The 11500-nt window shown below is 27.4% G+C and overlaps 1 protein-coding gene across 1 annotated transcript; it reads right to left on the bottom strand.

Annotated features, from left to right (window-relative positions):
• Positions 1–1618: 1618 nt before the first annotated feature.
• LOC135927052 (uncharacterized) lies at positions 1619–10989 on the bottom strand. The gene is made up of 14 exons (XM_065462989.1): positions 10863–10989; positions 10760–10818; positions 10701–10715; positions 10592–10656; positions 10462–10547; positions 10379–10421; positions 10263–10342; positions 10114–10213; positions 9760–10054; positions 6948–7128; positions 5631–5870; positions 4768–4992; positions 3326–3472; positions 1619–3013 (listed from the first exon to the last, which is right to left on the bottom strand). The coding sequence occupies exons 1-14, from the start codon at positions 10980–10982 to the stop codon at positions 1619–1621; spliced, it is 3051 nt and encodes a 1016-aa protein (XP_065319061.1). The 5' UTR covers positions 10983–10989.
• Positions 10990–11500: the final 511 nt, after the last annotated feature.

Raw genomic sequence — 11500 nt, 5'->3', positions numbered from 1 at the left:
TGCTGAATCTATTAAAAAAAGCCATCCATGGCTTTTTAAACTTTACTTTATATTTTTAAAAATATTTTTTTAAATTAGAGGTAAACAATTTACCCCACTTTGGTCTAGCACTCTCTCTCCTTTCTCCAATAATGGTTTCAATAATCGCGGCCTCCTTCTCCCTAAAATAAAATTTGCATTATATTGAAAAGAAAATAGAGTCAGATCTCTTATTTTTATTTTAAATATCTTTTATCTCTTGTTTTTCATATCTTACTTGAGACCTGCAATAGGTATTAAGCTCGCCGACCCACTCTCGCCCATTCCGCATGCGGGCGTGGCTAGCTAAATAATTTTAATAGCGGGTTAGCATGTGTTAATAAAGGTAGATTAGAATTCTATATACTAAAAATTTTCTTGTTATTTCATAATGTTGAATTATATAAGTATAAATTGATAAATATATTAGCAAAGATTTGATAAGGAATCAAATAAACATAAAATAATTTTAAAACATTGGGCGGAAGAACAGATCAAACATATTTTTGCAATAAATCTACAGACCGACATGTAAACTTTAAAAAACCATTAGCCGGTATTTTTTTAGGTTAACCCAAACTTGATCCCTCACATAGATACAAAACATGATATTTCTATTAAAGATAAGCAAAGAAAAAAATGGCGACTCAACAAACGCCTTACCCGTTCTAGAATTACAGGTATGCAGGATAATAAGGACCTACGTCTGATATTAACTCCCCTGCAGGTTTTTAATGTTTTTTATATATATAGGTTTATTTTATATTCACCCAGATACCTTCAACTGATATTTCTATAACCACTACCACATTTTCTATGGCACCTCTACCATGCATATTTCGACATATATTTGATGACCACCACTCACCTATATTAAATATCGGAAACATGACAGAAATATGCGCCTTCTGCAATGCTAAAATGTAGAATGGAAAAAAATTATCAAAAAGCTCATGTAGAAATATTAAATATTCTATATGTTGCTTGAATGGGAAGGTAATTTTATTTAAAATTTCCCAAATACCACCAGATTTATTACGTTTATTTACCGGGGATCATTGTTCATCATCCCACTTTTTAACAAACATAAGAGCATATAATTCCGCACTGTCATTCACTTCACTAGGAGTTAATATAAATAATAATTAATCCAATTCGCGATCAGGTAATTATACCTTTATGGACAGGTTCATCATCGCATTGGTTCACTCCTACCAACATTAGGGGAAACACCTAAATTTGCCCAATTATATATACATGATATTATAAATGAGATAGAAAACAGATAACCAGGTTCCGTTTTTAGATCGTTGTCTTTTAATGGAATTGCAGGATATTGTTTACACCTACAACCCCTTTGTAGGCCCTAACTAAAAATCGAATAAAAAACTATTCTCTTTGCGAATGCTACAATCTACAAAAATGATGTCCAAAAAAAATATATATTTGAAAATAATTTTATCATATAAAAGTTAAAGTTAGTGGCAATACAATTTTCACAAAAAAAAAATATTTTCGTGATTGATATATTAATAAGTAATTGTGGTTATTATAAAAATATTTCTAAAAAATAAAATCTATTTTATATTGATAAAAAAATTTAATTCAATTTTTTAATCAACTTTGTATCCGAAATCGATGAAAATTTACCCGTATAATTAGATGATATAATTGTAATAATAATAAATGACAATATAGCCTGAACTGCGAAGGGTATAAAATAAGGGGCAAGATGACGCGAAATCATAAGTATAGGTAAAATTGCTATGACTGGTTTTATAAAAAAAATTAGGTTTTTCGCGAAATTTAATATAATACTGGTGTCCTTAATTCTAAAAATTATATATTCCGAATGACAACAGAGTAATACAGACAGCGGTCTTAAGATCCATTCGATAATTACACGAATTTTATCAGGATTAATTTTATTCGAAATTATCGAGGCAAACATAAAAATCAATAAAAATACTAAAATATATACTCTAAGACACAGATAAAGGTGATAAGAGGGCGAAAAAGTTCTCAAATAATAAAAAGGTCCCCAAAATACCTCCTTTAAGGGTTGAAAAGGGTGGTAGCCTAACAACGACAAATACAAATTGTAAATAGTCGAAACATCGTAAGGGATGAGGCCCAACAGACTCAGAGTAACGTAAGAGGAAACGGATGGTAACAAAGATTTGCGCGATTTATCAGTAGTCAGGAGGGACAATGATGCCGACAAGAGAATAATGTAAGTAATGAAGGCGGAAAAAAAATTCGCGACGAAATAAAGGAGAGCGTAAAATGCGAATCTGGCGTAAATAGTTCTTAAAAAAAAATTTGGAGGTAGTTGAGCTTGGGCGGATAGAAATTTAGAAAAAACGATACGGTTCCTGATATATAAAATGGAAGAGAGAACCCAAAATATTAGAAGGTATAGGGATAATGTCGCGACCTGAGATATAACTAGTAAAAGTAAATGGTTAGCTAAAGATAACCGTGGCAAAAAAATATCGTAACCAGGAATGCTAAGAAAATTCAAAAATCTGATACTGAGTATTGATGTCATATAAGATGAGTAATGCGATATCAAGGCGAATGTCATCATTTTGATAAAGTATCGAGAGTTACTATTGTTAAAAGATTTAGTAGGTCGGCACGCAATTAAGGATAACACGATAGCGAAGGATAGGCCGCGTTGATACAATTGATAGCTCTGGTGCAAAAAAATGGATTTTAAACTATGCAACCAGATAACGCGGGTCGTAATTCGGTATCGCAAGGTGCAATTCCTAAGGAACGAAGACGTTGAGAGGATCAGAGTTAAACATGGCAAGGAATTTGGAGCCAGCAATGACGATTGTAGGAACAATTGTATATTTCGGGACATTAATAGTTTTGACGGTGTTTCCTTCTTTGAAGAAGTTTTAAGGGGAGGTTTTTTGAGATAAAATGTCCAAAATCTGTCGTGTTCTATATCACGAGGATTATTGACCGAAAATCGAATAGTAACCTTTTAAAATATAGGGAAGAATAGATAAAAATTGTATTAGATAATAACAAAAATATTTACGATAATTTTAATTATTAATTCTTTTATTTAAATTATAAAATATGCAAAAAAATCTAATTTTATAAAAAAAGAAGGAAGTAATAAAACCGAAAATCGAATAGTAACCTTTTAAAATATAGGGAAGAATAGATAAAAATTGTATTAAATAATAACAAAAATATTTACGATAATTTTAATTATTAATTCTTTTATTTAAATTATAAAATATGCAAAAAAATCTAATTTTATAAAAAAAGAAGGAAGTAATAAAACCGAAACGTTAGTGTTTTCAGCCCAACCATTCAAACCGGAAAAGGAGTTTTCTGTTGATGGAACGAGATAAATGTTAATACCGACCGTGTAAGCCTTCCATACTTCATTTAGGTTTGGGAAGTAAAATATAAGAACTCGCTTCTTACTCTGTTTATTTTATTCAAAAAATAATAATCCTCAATTTGAGAAATTATATTATATATAAAAAAAATAATAATGTGAGGTAATTTATTACGTGTTAAGGCTCATTTAAAAGAAAAGTTCAAAATAAGAATTAATTTGATTTATTCCAGAAGATTCAAAATAGTGATCTGCATCTGGCCTATTTTTTCAAGCCCGGGCGGAATTTTTTTTTAAAAAAAATAGTCCAACCCGGCCCGACCCAGAACGAATTTTGTTTTTATTTGTCCCGAAAAGCCCGATCCGAAATAAAATTATTTGTCTGCCCTACCTGGCCCGAATTTAATTAAATGCAGAAAAATTTAATTTTTTTTATTGTAAAAAAAAATATTAGTGCCTTGTCTCTTGCATGAATTTAAAAATATATCAATTAATTTGACAAATGTAATGATATCATATTTAAAAATTTAAATCCATCCCGAAATTTAAAAAAAAATTATTTGGCCCGACCCACCCCAAAATTTTTTAAAAAATATTAGGCCCTATCCAGCCAGAACCTAAATTAATTTTTTAAATAGACCCGGCCCGGCCCAAAACGTTCGGGGCCTGGTGATTTGCATGTCTCTAATTCACACATTAAAGTGTACACGCATCGAAGTCCACCATTAAAAAGGCATTTTAGGTCAAATACCTTTCGATAGCGTCTACTACAACCAATAACAGTGATTATAATAACTGATGTCAATGCATGTAAATGTTTAATAAATGAATCGTCTTTGGTTAGTATTAATGTCATTGATTTTATCAAAGATGCACGATTCTTGGAATAGACGCCGATTATCATCGTTTTAAGATATGGGCAATTATAGACTATATCAATATTTAATATACAGAAAAAATAATAATATTTTATATGTATGGTAGAAAAAAAATATTTTACTATAAGAGAAGTGGGATCCTATCGCCCCCCACCCCCTCATCTTTGCCAAATTAATTTGAAATGATGTATATTACGTAATAAATGTGTCTCGAGAATTTGTATAAATTGAACTTTATTTATAAATATTTTAATATGTAAAATATGATGAGCAATTATAACAAAAAAAAATCAAAGAATCTATACTATCGGAATCGGATTGTATTGATATTTACAAAATTATTTGACGATTATATATTTTACAAAAGCATAGAACAGAAAAAAAATATAGGATTGCATGACTAGATTTTATTTAGACGATATAACAAAAAAAAAAGTTAAAAATAAGAACAAGATGTTTGAACAATGAAATGGCAACAAAAAAAATTTATCATGATTGACTAACTTCGAGGTCTACTTTGTTAGAGTTCGTTACAGTTGATTCTAACGTATCAATATAAAGGTCATTAATCAGAAAATGGTTTGATGGAAATGGTAGTGAAAAGTTGATGAGCATAACCAAATTCGTAGCCAAGAGTTGACTCATCTCTTGGTGGTGATTTTCGTTGCTCCAATCGAGTTCTAGGATGTAATTAGCTATATGTTTGTTGTGAGGCATTCTAGGAATTCTCTAAAATTTAGAAGATAAAATTATGTAGGGTTATCAGAAGCTGTTAAGGTCAATGTATAGTTTGAACATCACGGGTCGATCTTTGTGAACAAGATAGTCTCGAATTAGAGGTAGCCGAATGTAAACTTAGATAAATTCTGTCGGGTGTCTATGGATAATTATAACTCCAAAAAACTGCGAATTGCTCAATTTAATATTTTATTTTCAAAATATAATCATGATCTTAAAACTACTTAATAAGAATTTTAAAAAAAATCAAAGAGAAAAAAATGAATATTTGTCTAGGGCCATTTCCGGTTTTTGTTTACTAATAAACTCAAAATATATGTAATTTAAAAGATCTAATTTTAGGCTACCTAAGACACTTTAAATGGATATTTTAACCCTAACCCTACAAAATATTAGCAATTTAAAATATTAATGTATTGCTATAATTTGTCACATTGCCAGCTCATATCTGAGTCTGAGAGAGTTTAACAAAAAAGAAATATTCTTAATCTCCATAACGTTCATCTATCCATATACAAAATTTAAAATAAATTTTTAGAGGGTCTGGCCCGAAAATTTAGATTTTTTTGGAATTTTTCATGGATTGCGTCGTCACTACAAGTTTATGCAAAATAATAAAGTAGATTTACCTGTATAACCAAGTTAGGTGTTCCAACATGCCCATTCTTCAGTAAATCGACGAACCCAGTAAAATTTTGCTGCCGAAGCAAAAATATATTATTTTCTTGTTGTTTTAAGCTTTCGACACTGAGCAGAATTATCAATTTACGAGATAATTTTATCAAGGATGTGTCTGAATATCCGAGTGGTATGAGAATTAAGTTGATATTGGAACTGACACTGAATATGTTAAGAAGCTGGGAATCTGACTTAAAGCGATATAATAAGAAATTATATATAGTATAAATATAAGGACTGTGCCGATCCACATATTTTTAACCGATCCGATATTAGTTCAAACCCAATCCGATACCGATCCGATATTTATATTGATATTTCATCACCCCCCTTTGAACCAAATGTAATTAAAAATTCAATATTTTTTATGCAAAAAATCGAATTATGCATTTAATTTAATTTTTTTATTTCTACAATAATTAAAAAAGGTTTATGGATATTGGTAGTAGTGATCTGCATCGAATTTTTCAAGCCCGACCCGAACCAGAAATTTTTTTTAAAAAAATTTACCAGCCGGCTTAAATTTATTTAAATATAGATATTAATTTTTATTATGCAAATGATATATGTTATATGGCGGCTAGTTTCTAAAAATATAATCAAATATTTTTATTTTACATTAAAAATTCAACATAAAATTGATAAATTTAGATATATTAAAAAAAATTTCCAAAACCCGGCCCAGCCCAAACGAACCCGATATATTTTTAAAAAAATAGTTAAGTACGGTCCGGGCCTACATTTGCAGATCTCTAATTGGTAGTATTAAATGAAATTTATTATTCCTCCCCGTGAAATTAGAATCCCGCAGATAACGCATTTTGCAAAATGGATCCAAAATTCAGATACCATTTTTAAAAAAATATTCTATTTAAAGTAAAAATAATAAAATTGGCGTTATTATTTAAAAAGATTTAAAATAAATAAAACTTTGAGTGTTCATTTTTATTTTTATAAAAAAAACTTTGAAAATACTATAAACCTATTTAAAAAAATAAATAATTTAAGGGGTGATGTGCATTTGCATTGTTTAAAAAAAAATTATTTAGATAATATTATTAATGTAAAATAAATATACATAAAATAACAAAAAAGAAAAGTAAAGAGATCAAATAGGTTTTTTACAGGTATTGGCCCGATCCTTTATTTTTTAGAAAACGCCAAATATCGATGCCGATCCGATATATCGGCACAGCCCTAGCATATATCGTAGAATTTTTTTTAAAGGATAAGGATAGTTCATATTAAAATGATATTTATAAAAGTACTAATTGCAATGGTAATTCAGACTTTTTTAGCTCCAAAACATTCCACATATCATTGTCAGATTTGTTGTCAAGAGAATTTTGAAAGGTGATAGGAATCTGGAAAGCCCCTTGAAAATAAGATTGGATAATGTTCAAATGCTCTTCTTGGGTGATTAAATTTCCATCGTTTATAGTATTAACCCTATAGTTTTGTTTCATGGAATTAAAACTTTTTATTTTGGCATTAAATTACTTGAATTACTAGAATTGCCAAAATTTAAAAAATAAATAAAATTGAATAATTATATATTATCTAAGATTTTAATTATTATATTATAAAGATTAAGGTTAAATCATAAAAAATATTTCTGTAGGTAAATATCTACCTCATGTTCTCCTAAATATAAACTATTTTTAAAAAAAATTGTTATACAACTGGCAATGTGTATAATTATAAAATTGACAGAAATTTATAGGTAGGGGAGACCGGGGTAAAACGATAGGCATTTTGCATATTTACCATAAAAATTTTAAACAAGAGTCAAACACAACAAATTATAGATCAATGTGTAGCCCCATCTCTCTTCTACAAGATAAAAAAAAGTGTAGCCCTCTACCTATAATATTTTAGGAGCTATGATTAGTTATGTAAAACTACTCATTTTCACAGGGTAAAATGGATAAGCACTAGGGTAAAGTGGTTAAAATAATATTTGACACATATTTATTGTTTTATTTAACAAATATTATAAATTTAAGATTTTTTTATGAAAATTATTTAAAAACTAATCGATACAATAAGGACATGTAAAATAATTATCATAATTAGCACATTTAGAATGTGCCCATTCAAGGCACATTGTACATTTTAGCCATTCATCGCCCTCGCGACTATTTTTATAGTTTTTATTACAAATAACACATAAACAATTATTTTTTGATATCTTTTTTTTCTCTGAATTAATAATTTTTTTTTATAAGGTGTAGATGTTAATATTTCTGAATTCTTTTTTTTAGATATTTTATCCGATGAAATATTGAATAATTTTGGAATAGGTATTATAGATGAAGGAATGAATACTTTATTATAATTTTTTGAGCATGATGGTAACATATCATGATAAGGTTCATCAATATCATCTGGAACATTTTCGTTCAATAATATAGATAAATCACTATCATTATTTTGAGTCACTGTAAGATTTTGAGTCACTCTAATATTTTCATCATTATTTTCAAATTCAATATTTGAGTTAGCATTTGAATTATTACAGCAGATATAATCTTGTTCTGTAAATATATTTGGGTTTAAAGGAAATATGCCACATGCTAAGAATCCATTTAATATATTATTTGATGTCACTGCCCTTGGTATTTCATTTTTTAACACTCCTGGAATATCATAAATCTGAAATTGTTGCCCCACATGATATTTAGATTGAGCATTATTAAAATTATGAAATACAATATAATTTCAATTGAGCATTTTTATTAAAGTTACCAAATTAATATTGATATTTAAATTGAGTTATTAAAATTATGAAATATAATATAATACAAACAATATAATTTAATTACTTGTTTAGGCGTTAATCCCATAAATGACCTACTTGCTTCTAATATGTAGTCACACAATCTAGATTCTTCTTCATTTGTAAATATTTGTTTATGATGATCTGAACTTTTAATACCAATTTTACATCTCCTTCTCAACGTTGTATAAGGTATGTTAAATTTTTTAGCAGACAAATTTAATGAAGTATTATTTGTTATTTTATATTTTATGGCTTCATTTATTATATTTACATCTCTGTATATGGTTTTTCTTTTATAATTTCTCATTATTTGATTGATACAATAAAAATTATAATAAATGAATTAATGAAAAATTAATGTGAATAATTTTATATATTAACCGTTTTACCCATAACAGCTTTACCCCTAGGTGACATATATTATAAATATCGTTATTGCGTGACTTCTAATATAGCTAAAGATGTCAGATAAATTTTATTTTATAGCTAATACATTAAGGAACATGTGTGCCAAATTTTGAATCCTGAGGATATGTAAATTTTACTAAAGCAAAATATACTAGAGAATGATTTTTATATTTTTTGGGTAAAAAACAGTTTTTTGACAAAATATATAAAACCAGGTAAGTTTTTTAAAAGATGAACATAGGTAAGAAATTAGATATAAAAATACATCTTCACACCAAATTTAAGGTCTTTATACTCAATGGTTAAAAAGTTATTCGCGTTAACATTGTTACCCCGTCAATCGCTTTACCCCGGTCTCCCCTACATGCATCAATGTATTTCCCTTAAAATATAGTTTTTATTTAAAGATCTAATTTTACTAAAGAAATGTATTACAGTATATATCCTAATGGTAACGAATTTTTTGATAAAACGAGTTTTATATTTTAGTCTTAAACTGTAAATAACATTATTCTATTACTCATATATTCACAGCTTTTATAAAAACTTATGTAAAAACAATTCATAATGACTGCACATTATCATTAATCAAATATTTTTTTAATGAGGATTGATATCTATGTGTGGAGGAAATTTATATATTTTTTTTATAAACTTTCCCATTTTTCTAAGCATTTTAAAAAAATGAATATTTTTATCCAGTATCCTTTAGCCTGGGGTTCTGGATCTTTATGCTTAGGATAGTTTTTATTGATGGCCCAAAACTTTAAGCAAGTCTGCCCATATCCAATATTAGGAAGGCATACTATAGAGATCTAATTCAGGGTTCGAATGCATATTGCCAATAATATAAATAGTTCAAATCTAATTTAATATTTTTTCGATAATACCTTTCAATGTATCTTGTTAGCAATTTTATCAATTGGTTACACCAAGCAATACTCAAGTGGTCATTACTCAACCAAATCCGTGGTATGGTATCAGTGGAATAGTGCAATATAGGTTGATTTTCATGATTCATCAAAAGCGCTGGCTCTAGATAACAATAATAGTTTGGAACTAATTCATCTCTAGGCCCCCCACTTATGGAGACTATAAAAGGAATAGTTTTGGTCATATTTTTTTTAATCCAAAAAGAATTGATTTTGTGATAGTATGAATTAATACCAGTGTCCCACCATAAAACTGTTAATAAATTTATGTTTATTTTACAAAATTGTAACTTTCAAGAAATTTTTTTTTACCTGATTCTTTATGAGGAGTAGCTAGGGTTATTATGATTATGTTTTTTAGTAAAGAGGTAATATTTATATTCATTAAAATATTTCTAATAATAATACCACCCTATAAAATATAAATAAATCTTATTGATTCAAATAAAATTATATATAACTAAAGAATGACCAATTAAAACAATAGTTTTTTCATTTTTATATTTCTTTAACAAATATTTCAATACTTGGCTTGAAAATTCTAAGAAAATTAAAATATATTTTCTTATTTATTTACTAGTTTGTCTGTTTAATATATACCCACTAAATGCATTTTTTTCCTTATAGGAATAAATTTATAATAGAAAAATATAATATAACTTCTTTAAAATCAATTGTGTATATTTCATATTTATGAATTAATCCTAAATCCATTTTGTCCAATAATATTGATGCAATTGATCTAACTTGAATTAAAAAAAATATTAAAAATTGTGAACTTAGCCTCTACCTTGCTTGTAACTACCAGAATTACCAGGGAAAAATAATACAGGAGTGCCTTTAAATTTTATTTTCCTATTCAAGAAGGTTTAAAACATGAAATTATTTTTTAAATTCACTTATATGGTAAATGCCTAATTAAATATATATATTTAATATATATAATATTAGTAATTACTCTTCAAAATAGTTATATAATTTGTATGGATATTGATTCAAGTATGGCAATAAAATTTCCTGAATTTATTAAATATAATTACAGAAATCGAAAAATGTTGAACTTTAAATATGGGTCTACCAAACATATGTGTCATAAGACATTTGTTCTTATCTTGTGTTGATGTTAAGCAACTGGATATTTTTACCATAATACATAAAATTCTTAAAAAATTTAAATCCATATGAAAAACTAACTCCTTATCTCGATATAATTAAGGTGAAAATTGACAGTTAAAGTGAGAATTATGGACAGATATACAATTCGTTTTATTTTATAGGCAATCAACTTTATGGACACAAAGACGAACATTTTTCTAACAGTCATTAAAATAATAATATATAAATAAATATTAATTCAAAATAAATTTTATAATAATAATTCAACCATAAGTGAAGAGCAAATTGTTTCTACCATTTATATGAAAATTTATGCGATGTTTTAAATATGAAAGGATTTTTCCAGCTCTTGCATCTTTATGCCTCGAGTGCAGCATTGAAACTACTATTCGTGTCTTATTACCTGGGATCATAATACAAAATTAATAAAAGGTATTAATATCATGTAGGAGTTGCATGATATACACAAAAAATTTGACTGCATTTTTTCCAAATCATTTTTAACAACATTACAAAAATTTATATATATATACTTAGAAAGTACAGTAAAATCTCAATCTATAAAACTTTATCTTTCAAGAAA

This window comes from Gordionus sp. m RMFG-2023, chromosome 3, assembly GCF_954871325.1.
Source record: "Gordionus sp. m RMFG-2023 chromosome 3, tfGorSpeb1-WG-v2, whole genome shotgun sequence".
In the NCBI taxonomy this organism is placed as follows: Eukaryota; Metazoa; Nematomorpha; class Gordioida; order Chordodea; family Parachordodidae; genus Gordionus; species Gordionus sp. m RMFG-2023.
This window is presented reverse-complemented; position numbering and strand designations above follow the sequence as displayed.